At 39.9% G+C, this 20,037-nt stretch overlaps 1 protein-coding gene across 4 annotated transcripts; it reads left to right on the top strand.

The window, feature by feature from the left end:
- The first annotated feature begins 16,250 nt into the window (after window positions 1-16,250).
- Window positions 16,251-18,672, top strand: LOC127778750 (dof zinc finger protein DOF5.1-like). 4 transcript variants are annotated; one of them, XM_052305369.1, is made up of 2 exons: window positions 16,251-16,576; window positions 16,987-18,672. In XM_052305369.1, the coding sequence occupies exons 1-2, from the start codon at window positions 16,565-16,567 to the stop codon at window positions 18,046-18,048; spliced, it is 1,074 nt and encodes a 357-aa protein (XP_052161329.1). In that variant the 5' UTR covers window positions 16,251-16,564; the 3' UTR covers window positions 18,049-18,672. The 4 variants fall into 4 exon arrangements, with proteins under 4 accessions (XP_052161329.1, XP_052161328.1, XP_052161332.1 ...); XM_052305368.1 differs by having other exon boundaries at window positions 16,984-18,672; XM_052305372.1 differs by lacking the exon at window positions 16,251-16,576 and adding an exon at window positions 16,634-16,807.
- The last annotated feature ends 1,365 nt before the right edge of the window (window positions 18,673-20,037 follow it).

Raw genomic sequence — 20,037 nt, 5'->3', positions numbered from 1 at the left:
ACGTAAGCGCCAAGTCAATGCCACGTTAGATGAAGACCAAGTCAAATTAGCCACGTAGGGACGATGTGAGCTAAAACCGCCATCCAAATCGCCTTGGGACCTATATTGTACCGGTTTTAATAGTTGAGGGACCCGTTGTATGTGGTTTTTTAGTTGAAGGATGAAAATCGGATTTTTTTGACTAGTTAATAGACCTCGGAGGAACTTATTGCTTTAGGAAAAGGTCATGTGCCCGCTCCTTTGTTGGATGGAGGGCTGATATTCCACTAGTGGGTTGAATCAAATGCATCAATGGAGGACCTGCATTTTCAATCTCATATGAAGCTCATGGAGATTCCTCCCAAATCTAACTTAAAGTTCAGGGACTTTTTTTGAAAAAAAAATATTCTCAATGATCCCACATGGTTTAGAGAGGTTAATAATTGTATATAGAAACAACTATGTTCTACTCCCTCCGTCCTAGAATATAGCAACACATGACCAGATGGTATGTATCTTAGTACTATAAATTTGGACCGGGGCTGTAGGTTCTAATGCTATTCAGTGAGTGCCAGGTATAAGTTGTGGTGTTAGTTGACCTACAGCTTTTTCACACAGTACTCTTGTGAGTATCAATATTTAAATGTTACATTTACAGGAATGATCTCACTAATTAATATTAAGTAATGGTATTTGATCCTACGAGGTAAAATTCCAGGCTTCGCCACCGAAGGCAATGAGGTGCAGTGAGAGCGTGATCATCTGCTACAAGTACGGAGAATGTTGTCTCAAATATCCTTACAAGTTTCATTGTTTTTTACCGGACATGTATAATTAGAGATATAAATTCACATATTTTTTTTGTTTGTGCACAAATTATATATTTGCCGTATAAAGTAAAGCTTTTCAAAACAATATGCTTGCAATCCTGAAAAATCACGCCATACAACCTACATTACTGCGGAAGTGGATTTTCGTCCCTTGAGGGGACATCCCCTCGTTTCGTGTATGGTGTTCAAAAAGTTATAAAAAAAATTTAAAACAAATTGTCAATATAGATCAATATATGATATATCTTTTTGCAAATATACAAGTTAAAATTTGACTTATACAATTCGAAACAAAAATAACAAATTTGACCGTGAATTACACGTTCTATTCATAGTCAAATTTGTTATTTTTGTTTCTACTTATATAATTAGTTGAATTTGAATATGCATGTCTGTGAAGTGACACATCACATATTGATCTATCATACTAAATTTTTTTTAAATTTTTTTTGATGACTTTTTACGTGACATGAAAAACAAGGGGATTAAGGGATGAATAGAGTTTTCGCATTACTACAATTTTCCTTGCGATAAAACTAATAACCAAATGTCTGGCTCGACATGTGCACCTTCGTTTACATCGTTTGGAATGTGAACGAAGGTATGACTGCGTTTGAATTTTGTTTACATCAGTAACCTTGCATAAAAGCTGCAATCGCATACATACCTGAGCCGCACACTTTCTGTCAGTGGGGTCAGTCAGCATAAATTAACAGCTGACTTTATTCTAAAGCAGGTCCAAATTAGTTTTGTTAGTTCTAGGGCCTTGTTTAGTTCCTTCAAACTTTTAACTTTTTCATCACATCATAACTTTCCTACACACATACTCTCTCTCTGTCCTAAAAAAAAGACAAATCTTGAGTTTCCGTGTCTAACGTTTGACCGTCCATCTTTTTGAAAAAATTATGAAAAAAATTAAAAAGATAAGTCACACATAAAGTATTAATCATGTTTTATCATATAACAACAATAAAAATACTAATTATAAAAAAATTCATATAAGATGGACAGTCAAACGTTGGACACGGAAACTCAGGGTTTGCCTTTTTTAGGACGGAGGGAGTAAACTTCCAATTTTCCATCACATTGTTCCAATTTCAACCAAACTTTCAATTTTAGCATGAACTAAACACAACCTAGGTTCTTTGATTTTTTACTCACCTCAGTGACCTGAACCTGAACAAGACATAACCCAAAAGGTTGAACTATAAAAAACTGTGATGTAATATTTTTTTTACTGTGAATTGTGATGCCATTTAGTATACATGTATTGCATGCGACTTGTTTTTTGTTTCTTGGATTAATCTATATCCATTTAATGCTAAAATCTTTTTTTTTCAAATTAAGAAGGATCAACACAAAAATATAATTTAGTAACATTATTTGTTTTTCAACAAGAAAAAAATGCATATCAAGAGTGGTTGGTAAATAAGAAAGAAAATCACTTGGAACTTAGGTGATCCCATTTTAAAATAGGGGTAAGTCAGCATATATTTACTACTCTCAACTATTGTGCTTGTATATAAAACACCCATCAATTATGAAACCCAAAAACTCTACACCCCTTAACTATATATCAAAGGTAATTGAGCCAGTTTCCCTGGGCGCAGCCCGGCCTGGACCGGATGCGGCTTCCCACTTCTAATGTCCGCTCTTTAGCTGTTCCAATCAATGTTCCTTTGCTTGGACAGCTAAGATTCTACAAGTGGGATCATCACAGACGCTATCTTTTTCATAATAGAAATTAATTAAGCTACTCCATCCATTTAATATTATAAGTCTATTTAGATTTATCCCAAGTGATACATCTATTTACAAAGAAATATAGCAACATTTTTAACACAAAATATAAATGCTATAATAAATATTCAATGTTAAATTTAATGAAACTAATTTAGTGGTTTAGATGTTAGTATACTTTTCTACAAACCTAGTCAAACTTAAAAGATATTTGATTTATAATAAATCTAAAGTGACTTGTAATATTAAATACAGAGAGTATTTACTTAGTATCATGATCAATTGCCATCCTATTCATCGATAAAGAGTAAAGAAAAAAAAATGTAGAGAAGCTTCGAGCCGTCCAATATCTTGTAATATGTTGACTCCATTTGAATTAGAGGAGAAACAAATGCATAGAGAAGCTATTGAATTAAGCAAACAAACAGAACAAGTGCTGTAATTAAGCAATGCTGATATAAGAAGTATTTGCAGAAATCGTACTTTCATAAGAGGGATGCAAATAATTCAAAAAAAAAAAGAAGCACCATATTCAACCTACAGTACTACAGTTCTCCTGTGGATTGATGTGTGCAACTGTGCACCTTCGTTTACATGATCAATCAAGCCATGAACATGTGTATGAAATGTGAACGAAGGTATGACTGTTTGAACTTTGTTTACATCAATAACCTTGAATGAAAGCTGCAATCGCATACATGCATGAGCCGCACCCTTTCTGTCAGTGGGTCAATAATAGTTGAGAGTCGGCCAAGGAACATTAACAGTGGACTTAATTCTAAGAGTAAATTACACAAACGGTAAAACAACTTGGTAGGTGGGTGTGATATAGTGCAAGAATTTGAGAATTGAACGTCCAAATGTAACAACTTGACAAGTGGGTGTGTTCTAGTACAAGAACTTAGTAATTTAGTATTTTGGTACATCAACTTGGCTAAATATATACTAGGTGAGTCTTTTTCACGATGTCAATATGCCATTACATAGTAATCCTACGGATATTACCTTAAATATTGAATTTAATCTTTAATATTTATACTGCACATACAGTTTACATCCCTTTCAGATTTTTTTTATTTTCTTCACCTTCTCAAATATCAACCAAAATATAATAATTTTTACATCCAGTTTAATTGACTTTCAGTTATTAGTTATTAGGATAAAAATATAAATATGCTTATACAAATCCACGCTAGTATATTGTCAAAATAATTGCTTCAAAATTGAATCTATATAAAAATGCTCCAAATAATTAAGTTGTCGCATAACTTCTTAGTTTATTGTATCAAAATAGTACATACCTCACAAGTTGTTGCATTTATACGATCACTTATAAAGTTCTTATACTAAATTGCACATACCTACCAAGGTGTTGCACTAAAGCACTTATTTCTCATGTTCTTACACCAAATTGCATCCACATGCCAAGTTGATGCACCGTGGGTGTAATTTACTCTAATTCTAAAATAGGACCCAAAATAGTACGTTGTTATTTATTGGTTGTCTGATTTTAACTCACCTCAGATACCTAAACTTGAGCAAGAAATAACCCAAAAGTTGACCTATAAAAACTTGTGGTGTAATATTTTTTTGAGTAAAGTGTATGGGCGGTCCCTAAACTTGTACACCTGTGTCATCTAGATCCCTAAACTCTCAAAATGCATTTTTAACTCCCTAAACTTGATTTGGTGTCCATTACTAGTCTGAACCAGCCACGATGCACTTTGACCGCCGATGTGGCGTGCCAACGTGGAGGTGCCGACACCATTGCAGGGGTAATTTTGCAAAGATCCCCTTCTATTTTCCCAGACATCACTACCAGATCCTTGCATCCTCTCGGTTTCTTCGGTGCGGGAGGTGAGATACGGCGAGGCGGGCGAGGCAAGGTAGTGATTGCCAGCGATTGGTAGCGACTCGAGAGATTCACTCATACGAGTGGTAGAGAGGGTGGGAGAGCAGGACAATTTGGACCAGATGGTCGGCTCGACGGTGGACGATGGTGGCCAGATTGCGGCGACAAGGTGAAGCTGCGCCTGTGTATGGTGAGTCAATCGAGCCTCAAATGTGTGTTTTTTCACAGGTTTAGATCAAGAGCAGTGCTCCCGTCCTGCGTATTGTACCGCGTGGTACCAAAACCCATCCAACCGTTGATTTTACGGGGGGTAGGATTGGAACTGGCAAGAAGTGAGGCGCCGGCGCACCGCACGCGCTACCTCTCCCCCAAATCAGTCGCGAGAAGCAAACCCTAGCCGTCTTCAGAATCGCCCCGACCCGTCGCCCGCCCAAATTTTTTCGCTCATGGCGACGGCGGCGCCGCCAGTACCGGAAGCCGTGGTACTCGCGACAACGGCGGGGAGGTTACTGCTGGCGGCAGCGGCGGCGACAGTTTGCCCTCACGTCTCGCCGGCGCTCCTGCATTACTAATTGGCCGCGAGCGGGCTAGGCGCGCGCGGGGCAGTCGCTCGCGGCGACGGCGGCCGGAAGCCGCGGCGCTCGCGATGACGGCGGGGAGGTCAGTGCTGCAGGCGGCAGCGCAGTACTAGGTTTACCGGCGGACAAGTCTCTGCGATGCAGATTGGGACCAATTCGTTAGGGCAACACTACAGCACTCATCGATCCGGATATTGTGAAAAGACATCGCTACCCTTCCACCCAACGATTTCAGGCGGTACCGCGCAAAGGAGAAATTTGGTATCGCGCAGTACCGTGCATTCCTGATTGTTAGATCTGTTTAAAACCAACGGCTGCGATTTGGTACCACCTTGGTACCACGCGGTACCTCGCGACGGTGCTGGACGATAAAATTTCTATTAGATCAATGGTACGCACTCATGTAGCTGTGTTCTACTAGTAGAAATTTGGGAATATGGTTGCTAGGTTCATAGATTTGTCCAGTTAGCTGTAAAGTGAGGGTTTTTTCTTGCGTGATTTAGCTCCTGTCTATGCAATTATTGAGGATTGATTGGTTGCGTTATTGAGCTGTAAAGTTTATATACCAGTTTCTGGGCTGAAAAATTGCTCAAGTTTAATATGAGATTCAGTGATCAAGATTGATGGAACATTTTCTGTATCATCTAACTCATTTTCTAAATCATTGAATCCCAGAAATCTGAAACAGTTTCATCACAATTTAGCTGCATAAAGTCCCAGAAATCTGCAACAGTTTCTTCCCATGCTAAAAGATAATTTCATTCAACACAAAGACCATTTCATTTCATTCAACAAGGAAGGCTAATAATGCCATTAAATTTCAGGACACAATTTCATCCGTTCCTAACGACAGCATGCATATTGGTCACCACGGTACATACACACGCAGCTTCTATGCATTTTAGTAACAGAACAATCTCAGTAACAAAATATATTAAGAAATTCATCTTCTCAACTAGCTGCTTGTCAGCCACTTATTCTGCATCCTGCCTCCTTCTAACCTCTCAATAAGGCCTTCACTCTGCACATGCACCACCGGCTAGTAAACCATATGCGGCTGCCTCCTTCTACCCTGGATACAGAACAAGCTTTGCATATACCTTCTCTTAATCATGTATTCCTCATAATCTTCTTCCCAGTACCAACACTGACATCCAGTTCCATCCTGCTGCAAACAATGGCACAAAATAAAACCTAACTCTACTAAAAAAATACACCAATATTGTACGCAACTGATCTGCACTCACCTGGTGACTTGAGCAGGTGTAAAAGATGTGTCTTTTGTTCCCAGGCAATGAATCATAGGGAGCACGAGCTTACCCATCGGCTTGAGTCGCCGCTGATGCCCCTGATCCCCTTCCATGGCGATGAACTAGCGTGTACATCCAAATGGACCACCTGGGGCAGCTCAATACGGAGATTGAGGGTGAGCACGGCAAACTGGGCATTGCCATGGCTAGGGATTCAACTGCGGCGACGAGCTGGGGCAACGAACTAGCTGGGGGATTTGATGCGGGGATCTGGTAGTGACGGACGGGAAAATAGAAGGGGATCTTTGCAAAATTATCCCCGCAACGGGGTCGGCACCTCCACGTCGGCACGCCACATCAGCGGCCAAAGCACATCGTGGCTGGTTCGGACCAGTAATAGATGCCAAATCAAGTTTAGGGAGTTAAAAATGTATTTTGAGAGTTTGGGGACCTAGATGACACGGGTGCACAAGATTAGGGATCGCCCGTACACTTCACTCTATTTTTTTTACCATGAATGGTGATGTCATTTAGTATAAATATATTGCGAGTTTTTTACTTCTTGGATTAATCTAGATCCATTTAATCGCACCTTTCCCTTTCAAATTGAAAAGGATAAACACAAAAGTATTTTTTTTTCCAACATTCTTTGTTCACAGAAAGAAAAATGCATATCAATGATTCATTTATAGATGAGAAAAAAATAAATCACTTGAAATATAGATCGATGATCCCATTTTAAAATAGGGGTAGGTCAGCATTACTCCTCTCAACTATTGTGCTTGTCTATAAAACATCCGTCAACTATTAAACCCAAACACTTTACACCCATTAACTATCAAGATACCCCCTAAGTGCAATACAACCTGGTTTTAATAGGGGTTTTCATGATTTTGACATCCAAATATATGTTTTCAACTTATATTTAGTTAAATACTTTTAATCTCTTGCTAACTAGGTTTCATACAAGGAGAAAAACTATTATTTTATTTCAAAAGCATGAAAATACTCATTAAAATTGGGTTGTATTGCCCTTAAGGAGGTATTTTTGATGATTTCAATAATTGAGGGGGTGCATTTAGATGAACCTATGATATCCGTAAAATAAACTGAATCAGTTCATCCCCAAGTGAGTAGGAGTGGAGACTGAGGCATTTACAAGTTGCACCCTACATGTTTGTAGAAATGTGTCCTCCGGTGTCTAAGGCATCCACAAATTAACCTTCCACAATTTCGGGACCGCATATTTGATGACGAGATCCGCCTGGAGTCTAATGTTTCAAGTATTAGATTCTCCAATTGACCATGATTTATTATTGAAATAATGATGTAGTTTGTTTTAGTAACAATATTAGAGGATTATATGTGAAAGTTACTTGGATAACCTAGAGGATGGGAGGGGTGAATAGGCTTGACCAGAAAATTCTTTTCGCAGTGGATTAAACTTGTTGGAACTTTTGTTCAATTGGTCAATACTTCCAGGCATCATTCCTCCAGATGTTCTGCCGGTGCATACAAAGCAGGTACAAGCTAGCTCGAGCTAAACCAAACACAAACAGTACTAGAACCAAAAGGTAACTAGCATGTTAGGAACTTGTAAAAGCAAGGCTACAAGTTAGTTCAAGCTACCACATGCATAGATCGATACAAAAGAAAAGTAAGAATGGTAAAAAGATAGAACGCACAAGGATTTTTCACCCAAGTTGGGATCATCGATCCTACTTCTCTATTGAGGGGCTCGGTCACGTTTAACCATCAACCTCACCAAGGGACCACAAAAATCAAGCTCAATTTCAACTCAATTTACCCCTTTTCTTTGTGGAAGCAAAATAGAACCTTCACAAACTTTCCCGAGCTCTCCACATGACTTGGAAGTTTGCTCGCAACGCTTAGCCGCCTATGAGGAATACCTCTAAGAGTAACAAACACGAACACAAGCTTGGCGTTGAACTCAAATGCTCAAGAATGAAGCTCTAGATGAAATGTACCTAAATCTCCAAAATTCACTCAACCTCACAAAGTATCTCAAAGAACATTAAGGTGACAAATTGACACTACCAGACTTAGGAGCAAGCCTGTAGCCTACTATATTTTTTGTCGCTGCTGCAAACAACCCATAGAAAAAATGTATACAAGCATGAATCAAAGTCATTGACTAGCTCAACCAAGCACACATATTAGAACGAGTGAAATTGCACAAAAGTAAAGAGGGAGATGAGACAACTAATTTGTTTACTGAAGTTTGGATCCATAGATCTTATATCTCTATTGAGGGACTCTCAAGTGCCAGGTATCTCAACCATAATTCTCACCAATCGATGGGTAACAGCTAACCATCTAGGATGAGATCCTCTAAGAGTAAGAAACACAACAAAACATTCTCAAGTACTCAATTGGATCTCACAAGCACAAATCCCCCAAAATCTCCCAATCCAACTCTCACTAGAAGCACTAGATGCAAAGAGAGAAGAAATGAGAGAACTAGAATGCTATGAGCTAGGGTTCAACTTTGGAAAGCAGCCAACCCCAGCCCTAAAAAACAAATCATTACTCACATATTTGAAAACCTTCCAGCTTGAAGAACAAAAACACAAGCCTCCTCGGCCAAAATGAGAACCCTTGACCAAAACTTTCGATTCAAGCCCAGAACTTCAGGTCCTCTCAGCCAAACAAAGAGTGCATATGACTAGAATTTCCGATCTTGACACTCGAAACTTGTCTAAGGCACAAGGCTGAACAGAAGACCCTTACATAATTAAAACATTCTCCATATCAGGGCTTTCAGTAGTCACCGTTTTAAATAGCAGGCTAAGGCATTTAGCGGTTAGCTTGTCAAACAGCTATAGCGGCATCTATAGCGGGCTAAATAGAGCTATAGCGGCTAAATTGTACATGAGAGCAAATAGCTGGAACCTTTCTAAAACAGCTATAGCGGGAGATAGTGGCAGCTATAGCAGGAGATTGAAAACCCTGCCAGTAGTACTTGCAGCCGAGAACATTCACCTTAAACTTTTGGTCTCCATACCTAGAGAAAACTTTTAACCCCATGTTTGTGTTGGGCAAGTCTCTCATCTAAAGATCAAAGGATTATTTTGAGCACTGAAATGCTAGCTAGCAAGTCTTTCGTATGTGTGCCCCTGAACTCTATTTCAAAAGATAAAATGAATTAAACTTCATCTGTTGCCTTTTCATTTGTTTTGAGGGTTTTACCAAGTGTTATTGATTATTTCTCCAATGAAGCTAATGCCTACTCATGTACTTGAAAACCACATTAGTCCCTTAATCGCTTTAGCATCAATTAGCCAAAACCCAGTTAGGACTTCTAGATGCATTTTTAGTACTACAAATGCCATAAAGGTATAAAACTAGAGTAGCCTGCTATAGCAAAATTTGCACATATTATTAATAAACAGTTACATGCATGGATGATGCGGAGTGGAACTTAGCCACGTCACACCAACAAGCCGTTCTATGATGATATCTTCCTTTTTTCTATGATGTGATGCCGAAATTTCTGCGATAGTAGCTTTCATCATAGAAGGGGTAGGTTCTACGACCAACATAGTTTTGTCATAAAATGAGCTGAGTTCTATGACGAAATTTGACGATTTGTCATAATGAAACCAATGTGACGCTTTGTTTTTTACGAACCCAAATTCATCACCATTTCATCACAGGAAGTTCTTTACGATAGAATCGGCATCTGCCATGATGATAATATTTTATCACAAATGTGTACATTTTCACTAGTGATGGCAATAGGGGAAACTCCTTGGTGATCGAATGGTTGAACTGGTACCACTAGTGCGAACTGATTTTAACACCGGTGGAGAACCCTTTTAAGTACCGGTTGTAGCAAATCGAGACTAAAGATCTCGATCTTTAGTACCGGTTGAAATAATCGGTACTAAAGATGCATACGAAGTCAAAAAATAAATATGTGGGATGTGGGATTCGAACTTAAGATCTCTTACCTTGGCCACAGGCGTTACCATCCCACCTACTACACACATCACACTTGGATAGAGATGCTTTTGTTTTGAACTAACCCCTATAGGCATCTTTAGTACCTAAAGATCCTCCATCTTTAGTCTCAGTTGGTGTTACCAACCGGTACTAAAGATTCCAACCGGAACTAAAGATGTTTTTAGGACTTGGACTTTTAGAACCGGTACTAAAAATATCTTTAGTACCGGTTCTAAATCTAACCGAGATATTTGTGTTTTGGGTACCACGATAAAAGATCAATTCTGCATTAGTGTACACTGTGCGCCTTTGGTGGGTTGACCTTCTAGCTTTACTTGCAAGAGCTAGCTTGCAATGCTAAAATGGTATAGTACTTGCCTTAGACAACATTGGTCGGTGCTTTGCATGTGATCGCCGTACTACATTGCTACCAAAGTTAAGCTGCTAGAATCTCTCCTCTCACTCCGAGCGAAAAGGAAAGCATGCATATCGTCTCATACTTAGCTGTGTCTGATAGGAGTATCTGGACATGGGGACGTGTACAGGTTTTTGTGTTTCCTTCATGGATGCATCCTATCTTACCATCTATCCATCCATCTTTTTCTGCTTTATTCAACAATGTCGTAGCCTCCCAATCACCATGGCAATCATATATATATATATATATATATATATATATATATATATATATATATATATATATATATATAGACACACACACAGTGCAATGGATCAGAGAGCTAGCTTAGCTCGTCTTTGAGATGTGAAAAGAAGAATAGGACGCTTCATGACTAGTGTGTTGTTGCTCAGGTTGATGTGGTTGTTGGCAAGCAGTAGAAGAGACTAGCAGTGACTCCATGATATGGAGCTTGATCGATCTTGTGCTGAAAAGATTGCAGCTTTTAATTGTTTCAGATGTTATTTTGTCGGAAATGAAAACTCTCGGACGCATTCAAACGGTTTAATTTACACTTGGTTATAATGTGTATGTGTATGATTGTGTTTTGGAAAATGAAGGCGTTCAACAAGTTGCATATATGGCTTGGCCTGAAAGTGTTAACACTTGCACCGTTACATCAGAACAATAAGTGTCAAGGAATAGCTAGCTACCACACATTATAAACATGACAGCGGTATAAGTTTCCTTCTCTTAGCTAGTGTACATATATAGAAAGGGTAAATTTATCATCAATAGAAGAATTTCAGCTAGTGCCAATAAATACCACAAAATCATCCCACCTTTCAAAAAATACCGCGATATAGTCCCAATGCATTTGGAAATACCACAAAACTAGAAGGAAATAGTCAGCCAAGTAACAGAAACATACGCCTCTAATTTTCAAGACAAATTGAGAAAGAAGAGAAAGTACAAGAAGAGCTATATGATTCGAAGGAGAAGAAATTAATGCGAGACGACTACGCGCCGGGCGCCCGATCGGGGGTGGGAAAAATCAGGTGCCCACGTCAGCATGACGTCATCAAGCAAGCATGCATGCAAAACTATTTTAAACTATTTTTTTCTCTTAAATTATTTATCCAAATCATGATCAGATTTCACCATTAAATCCATTGCAATTAAATCTTTAAAACAAGACCACGCATGGATATATTCCGATGAAAAAAATTTAGCTTATTATTGAATTATTTTTAAATGTTGCACGCTGTTCCACCAAGTATATCGGAATTGTTTCACTAAGTAGATCGAAAATATTTCAATCGTTTAAATCGGACGTTGTTTCACCTTATATAAAAACAATGTTTCAGCAAATAGCGAAAGAATGTTTCAAGTCACTGCAATATTTGATTCATACATAGTGAAACATTATAAGTAAACTAGATGAAACATTTTTGGTAGAACAAAAAATGAAACGAATTCCCTTAATAGAGGGTTTCTATAATATGTGGGTGATTTGTTACAAAAGAATGTTTCAATTCACTGTAACATTAGATCTATACATAGTGAAACATTGTGAGTACACTAGTTGAAACATTTTTGGTGGAACAAAAAAATGAAACAGATTCCCTTAATAGAGGGTTTCCATAATATATAGGTGATTTGTTACAACGGAGTATGTGGTGGGGATACGTGGCAGGTGTTTTACAGGGACATGTGGTGGCCTAGGGCGGCGTGCGCGCGCCGGGGGAGGGGGAGGAAATTCCTCCCCCCCCCCTCGGGGGCGACCGATCTAATAAAGGATTTTCGAAATTAATGGGGTCTCAAGATGGATTTCTTGCTAACGAATTCCTGATATGTATGTCGCTCGTTGCTACCATATAAATGGTTGATTATGTATCCAAAGAGGGAGAAGTGTTGCACGGGCCGTTAGGAACAAATAATGGTGCAGGGTATTTTTATCTCGACTAGTACCATATATCGCCAGTGCCAATCTGTGCCATTATAAGTTTTTGCATTTTTGGAAAGTATATGAAATTTTCTTGATAGAAATGTGGTGCTGTAACATCAAATATTCCTTTTTCCCTTAAAAAAAATCTATGCAATATGCTTTTCTCTCGCAAAAAGAAAAGAAAGAAAAGCACATGTGTGTTGCGATCGCTATATATATGAGTCTCTCTCGATGCTACATGTTATACACACGTGCTCCTCCTTAATTAATTAAGTAGTATGCTCGGATAAGTAAAATGACGAGGTGAATCGTGTACCAGATGTTATATTAAAATAGATCACATGTGTTGTAATGATTTTTAGCCACCAGCCAACTCACCCAAAAGGTTATGTAATAAGGAAGAGCAAGTGAAGTCTCTATCATCAGGAATAGGATTTTATAGTTTCTGCATGGAAGGGAATCATCCAAAATTTCAAAATCATCTCAAAAACTTTGAACAATATTTAAAATATTTACAAATTAAATTTAATCACCTAAATTGATGGTTAGTACTAAGGAATTTCATGGTGCCTCTCTGCGTGTTCCATACGTTTCTTGGGAACATGTGCTACCAAGATGCTTCCTCACACTACACCCATGGTTTAGCTTTCTGTTCTGTTTCCACGAAAACCGAGCGCTTTTCGTCAAACCACACTAGGATTGGTTTGTAAAAACCAAGCGATTTTAGCTATTTTAAATTTTACAGAGTTGATCGTAAGTGGTCGCTTTTAATGGTTTTTCTTGGTTTTGGACAAACCAACAAGGACCAGTTTTAATTTACCACAAAACTTTTTTTTAGAACAAGTTTTTACCACAGAACTAAAGATAGACTCTGCTCGCAGCCCAGGATGTATGTAGGTCAGGTGAGTCAGCATGTATATATTTTACCTACAAAACGATTCGAATTATACATTGTGCTTGTACCTGCGTGGTGCAAGAGCCCAAGAGATCGATCTAGCATCTAGCTAAGTTACTCATACCAGCTTTATCGCTTTGTTACAAAAGCTACTAGTCGTATCAAAGGAAAAAAGTTACATGTGGTTAGATATACCAGCATACATAAGACTGTGTATCTTGTTCACTTTGATCAGAGAAAGCTGCAGGGTCTTAGAATATACTAGTAACTAAGCCAGATTTATTATATATTAGTACAGGTGATTGTGGATATGGCCATATATAAATTAAGTTGTTGTTTTCATATATGGGACTGCCTGGTAATTAATAGTCAACCATATGTTTTTTTTTTTGCACGATCGACAATAAAAAGTTTACCAGTTTGGTTCTTTAAATAAGGGTGTGGTTAGTTCCTAAAAAAAGTTGGAAGTTTAAAGAAAGTTAGGAGGTTGGAAAAAAAGTTGAAAGTTTATGTGTGTAGGAATGTTTTTGATGTGATATGATGTGATGGAAAGTTGGAAATATGAGGGAAACTAAATACGGCCTAACTTCAATATATATATATATATATATATATATATATATATATATATATATATATGTTGCTCCTCTTTGCACCTGCATGGTAGACACCCCCCAAAAAAAAAAGTTCTTCGTACTTATACGCGATTTCTCACATATATATGCTACAATTATGCTGCTGGCACCATCCCCTCTATCATTAGTTGCCAATCACATATGTGGATATATACAACCTTCACCATAGACCAACTACTGCAATAACCATTTTTTTCCTATCTAGTTTTGACATCTTACTCGCTCTGATATAAAATATAAGTCGTTCCAGGCATACCATGGTCCCCAAGATAACGCTTTGATTTCTATGAAAACTATGTTATTTGAAAGAATATACATGTTACAAAAGTACTATTTTTCATTGTGAACCTAGTAATATCAATCATATACAAATGTAATTCTGTACATATTGGCAATCAAAACTAAAATAGTTTTGCCAATACAAATACTAATATGATTTGTTTATATTTTAGGCCGGAGATACTATTAATGGACTATTGGTTATGGGGCTACTGGTCTCTTATTTTGCCCCCACATCTACCGCTGCTTGTTGTTGATCAAGTATCCACGAACTTTGCCTACCCTAATCTCTACTATTATAAAAACTGAAGATGTTTTTACCGGTGTTTTGGTACGTTATCCGTGTTTGAGTCAATTTTTAAGTTCGTTTGCTTTTGGAAATACAAATTCGTGTTTGAGTTGGATTTTAAGCTCGTTTGCTTTTCGAAATACAAAGGAGTCGTATAAGAAATCTCTTTAAAAAAAATCATGCTAACTTGAGATGAAATGTGGACTCCTAATTGCAGCTCATGATTTTCTAAAAAAATATATTCAAGCGAATCCCCACAGTGAATTTTACCCTAGCTAAACCGTATAACAATTATAAAATTAAAATAACATTTACCCGTTGCAATGCACGGGCATTTTTTCTACTCCATCTGTCCTATAATATAAGAGATTTTGAAGTGACGTGACACTTCCTAGTAACAAATCTGAATAGACTCTTGTCTAGATTCGCAATAATAGGAAGTGTCACATCCCTCCAAAATCCCTTATATTTTAGGACGGAGTAGTTTATTAAATTTTTATGTGTGGGCAATTTTTCCATCGTAAATATATATAGATATTTTTTACTATGTCTTTTTGGTACTGCGAGGGCAAAAAATGGTATTTTCGTGTAATTATTCATAATAATTTCTTTTACATAGTCAACCAAATGCTAAACATGAGTGAGCCACAACAAGCTAGCCATTAGAACTCTCTTATGCTCAATCACAACCGTTAACGTGTGTTGTGTGCAATTATTATATTCTCCATTAATTTCTATAAACCTACAATCTTAGCTTATTTAGGACCCACTATAAACTTAGTTATTGCCAATTATTCTTGCTGATTGTTGAAAAAAACATCTTATCCCGGTCGTTTTGTACAAGTTCTCGTATAAACGTGTGGGATATTATCTAGTTATATTATGGCTATCTAATTAATCTACTTGAGGACGGTGAGATGTTATTATGGTATTCTCTAAGGGGGTGTTATACAACGTTTTCTACTGGTGGTAGAACCAATCTAGACCATTTTTGTTTTCTATCTAATGGATTATATCTATTTATATTATCGCATTATTGATGGTACACTACTCATATGTATAAATCAATGGTTGAGATAAATTCTATTAGTGTAATACTACTTATAATCTTGTAGTATTCTAATACCAGTGGAGAGCACTGTAAAGGTACTAAAGAGAGCCTTTGGGACCCGGCACGGAAAACGGAACTGCGATTAGCACGTGATTAATTAAGTATTTGCTATTTTTTTTTAAAAATGGATTAATATGATTTTTTAAGCAACTTTTGTATAGAAAATTTTTTCAAAAAACGGACCGTTTAGCAGTTTGAAAAGCGTGCGCGCGGAAAAACGAGGATGGGGAGTTAGGAACCCCTGCTAAAGAACACAACCTTAACTAGTGTTCCTTAGAAACACGCACCATTGCATCTAGTATCATTCATCTATAATGGAGGCAATATACTTCTAGGGTTTCCATCTTTATCCACAAAGATAGCTAGCAGAACCCTATGGTGCCGAAGGCAGAAGCCGTACATATTCTTACAAGCTAAGGAACTCTTCTTGCCCTCTCTATCTCTCTCACCTGATGCATGTAAAAGATGCACAAGCACACAGCACTAAGGGGGGGGGGGGAAAGGAGGTAGAAAGCTAGAGAGAGAGAATAGTTCCCTTGTCCAAATCTTACCCTTTCACTAGCTCTCTCTGTTCTCATCCCCTTCTTCATCACCTTATAGTGGATGTCATTCTCCACTCCTTTGAACAATTGAACCTCCCCCATGCATTCATGAACCCTTAAAGCATTCTCATCATACACCCTGACATACATATCTCACAAAGAAGCAAGGGAGGACCAAAAGAGAAAATTAAAGAAGAAGATCATAAAAGGAGAATCCAGGGGTTAGAAAAAGATCAAAAGGGGGATCAACTCCACTACCTCTCTTGATCCATCATGTGGAATCAGGTACATAAGAACTTTACCCTTCTTGAGAGAGTGCTGAACTCCTTATTACTCCCTAATTAAAGTTTGTTTCTTTGTGAAAAATTAGCTTGTTGCTTAGCTACTTCTTTTCATGTGTAAAGCAAAAGGAAAGAATATGCAAAACAAATATATGTTCTTATCAATTTATGATAGATAGAAAGTTACAAGCCAATATATTCTCATGCTACTCTTGCACAAACCCTAGCTCATATGGTTGTAGTCTTAGCTACTATCATCCTTTTGTTTTCCTATCTAATTACTTCTTATCTCAATTAGCTACTATCATCCTTTTGTTTTCCTATCTAATTACTTCTTATCTCAATTAGCTACTATCATCCTTTTGTTTTCCTATCTAATTACTTCTTATCTCAATTCATTCATGTTACTAGCAGCATCAAGCTCACCATGGCCATCATCAGCTTCACCAAAGTGTGGAGGCGAATCAGCTGCCGATGACCTCGGCCAGCTTGCTGCTTGCTCCTCGGCCGCCAGACATGGCCGCCGCCGGGATCCTTCCGGTGAGTGGTGGCGGCGGCGCCTCCTCGGCGCGGCCGGCGTCGATGGCGGAGCGCGCCAGGATGGCGAAGATCCCGCAGCCGGAGCCGGGGCTCAAGTGCCCGCGCTGCGACTCCACCAACACCAAGTTCTGCTACTTCAACAACTACTCCCTCACCCAGCCCCGCCACTTCTGCAAGGCTTGCCGCCGCTACTGGACCCGCGGCGGCGCCCTCCGCAACGTCCCCGTCGGCGGCGGCTTCCGCCGCAACAAGCGCGGAACCAAGCCCTCTAACTCCAAGAAGCCCGCCGCCACCGTCGCCGGCGGCGTCATGGCGCCGCCGCATGCGCAGCTGCAGCTCCCTTTCGGGTTTGATGGCGGCGGCGGCGGTGGCCATGGTAGTATCATCGGTGGTGGTGGTGGTGGTGGCGCGTCGAGGTTAGGGTTTCCGGAGCTCAGCTCGCTGCACGCGGCTGCCGCCGTCGACTACCAGCTCGGCGGCGGCGGCGGCGGCGGCGACGGCCTCGGGCTCGAACGGCAGCGCCTCCCGCACTTCCCGTTCTTAGCCCGATCCAACGCCGCAGTCCATCCACCGCCGCTGATGTCCACCGCCGCCGGGATATCGTATCCATTTGGCGACGTCGCGGCGGGCGGCCTTGGCGGCGACATGCCGGCCAACGCCGCCAGCGTCGCCGGCTCCGCCGGGCTCATCACGCAGATGGCCTCGGTGAAGATGGACGACATCGACAACCACCCACCACCGTCTGCGGCAACGACGACGGCGAGCTCGCCGATTGAGTTCCTCGGTCTCCGTGGAAGCTTGCAGTTCTGGGGAGGCGGCGGCGGCCACCGTGGCGGTGGTGATGGTGCCGGCGGCAGTGCTGCTCCCGGCGGCGGCGGCGGCGGGTGGTCCAACCTGCCGGCGTTTGACTTGTCAACGTCTGGAAATATACTGTGATGACTCAAGTCATGAGGCATATGCAGAATGGGTCAATGCATGGATGGTGCATGGCTTCATGGGGAAAAGAAGAAGAAAAATCAATCTAGAATCCTAGAACTAGAAGAGTGTTATATATGTTGTGTGTATCATGCATGCATGGAACCAAACTAGGTAAGTAATTTAATTTTGCATGATCTGATCAGGGCCTAGAAGAACTATATTACTAGCTGATATGAATCTATAATTAGTTAGTCATTATGGTGTGACTAATCTGTTTCTTGTTCCTGCATATGCATGCCTAGCTTGGTAGATCAAGTCATGAAGCTATAGCTAGGTTATAGCTGTGTGTTAGTATTAAGTAAGGTCGAGAAATATTGAAGTCATCATGAAGCTAGCTAGGTTATATAGCTGTGTGTTAGTGTTAAGCAAAGCTCTAGAAATATTGTGTGTAAGGATGAATTATTATATATGTAGTATTTTTATCTACCTTATGTTCTACTCCCTCCGTCCAAAAATATAAGGGATTCTGGAGAGATGTGATATATCCTAGGACTACGAATCTGGAGAGGCTCCCTGTCTAGATTCGTAGTGCTACGATATGTCACATCCTTTCTAAATCACTTATATTGTGTGACGATGGAGTACTCTGTTTGCAGTGTGTGTCTGCGGCGGGGCGGGGGGGGGGGGGGGATATGAAGACGATATAATTCGATTTCGTTTAAATGTGGTTATTCTAGTTCATCACTTACTTTTAGTTCCACATATTTTACTATGTATTGCCTGCCCACGACATTAAACAGTCGGACAATCTGTTCCATTGCTACACTAGGTGTAAGTGTGTCAATCCGCAAATAAATCGATGGGCCATATCAACCTTAATTTTCACGAATAAATCGAAGGCGTACATCCACACATATATAACTACGAATGTGTCCCTCACACATCTTCAAGTTCAAGGAGATGGAAGCAATGAGAAAAAAAAACTAAACATGTATTATTGTTTCACATGGTCCTTCAAAGTCACAATAATGCAATGTTAAAATTCATTTTTAAAGGTAACATAGTGTCAAATTTCAATAACTAAGAACACAGATAAAAATAAAAGAAATACAACTAAGAAATATTGTTTATCTATTTATATTTTATATAGCTATTGAACAACGTGGGGGCATATCTAATTATCTAAAGCTAGCCGTTCTTTGAGATTTTGATTGGTCTACGTGGCGCAGTGAATTTGCAAGCGAATTGAAGAACGTGTGTGCTGTGTGCCTCATCACCCTCTTAATCAATCGAGCTAACGTGCGTTGTGCTACGGGAGAAAAAAAACCAACCAGCTGATGGGCTGTTCGGCCCTAAGTCACGTAAGCCTATGCTTGGCTGGAGCTCAAGCTAGTCACACCGTAGCTCATAAAAGTGTTTGGCTAGATTGGTCAGCTCCATGCCACCATGTCCTGCGTCTCCAATTTATCGAACACATGGTTTTGGGTCCCACGGTTTGCACTATACCGCCGTCGTACGCCGCTGCTCAGCCCGCGCGCCACCCTGTCGACATCAACATTGTCGTCGCTTAGCCCGCGCATTGTCACCCTACCAATGCCATCGACGTTTAGCCCGCGCGCCACCGCCACTGCCTTGCTGCCCTCGCGCGTTGCCCAATCGCCCAGCAGCCACACCACCCAACCGCCGCCATCAGTCGCCTCTACCGATCACCGCCCAGCCGTCCTAGCCCTAGCTGATCAAGGGAGGAAGAATCATGGGAAGGAGAGACAGAACGGGAGGAGATGGGTGTGAAGTGATATTTCAGTAACATATCACGTAAATACATGAAAATAGCCCTAGCTGATCAAGGGAGAAAGAATCATGGGAAGGAGAGACAGAACAGGAGGAGATGGGTGTGAAGGGGTATTTCAGTAACATATCACGTAAATACATGAAAATATTAAAGAGGTGATGGGTCTTTTGGGTGGAGTGGGACGGTAGAGCGGCAAAAAGCCAGCTCCACTCCTT

The sequence above is a fragment of the Oryza glaberrima genome, chromosome 7, assembly GCF_000147395.1.
Source record: "Oryza glaberrima chromosome 7, OglaRS2, whole genome shotgun sequence".
NCBI classification, from domain to species: Eukaryota; Viridiplantae; Streptophyta; class Magnoliopsida; order Poales; family Poaceae; genus Oryza; species Oryza glaberrima.
This window is presented reverse-complemented; position numbering and strand designations above follow the sequence as displayed.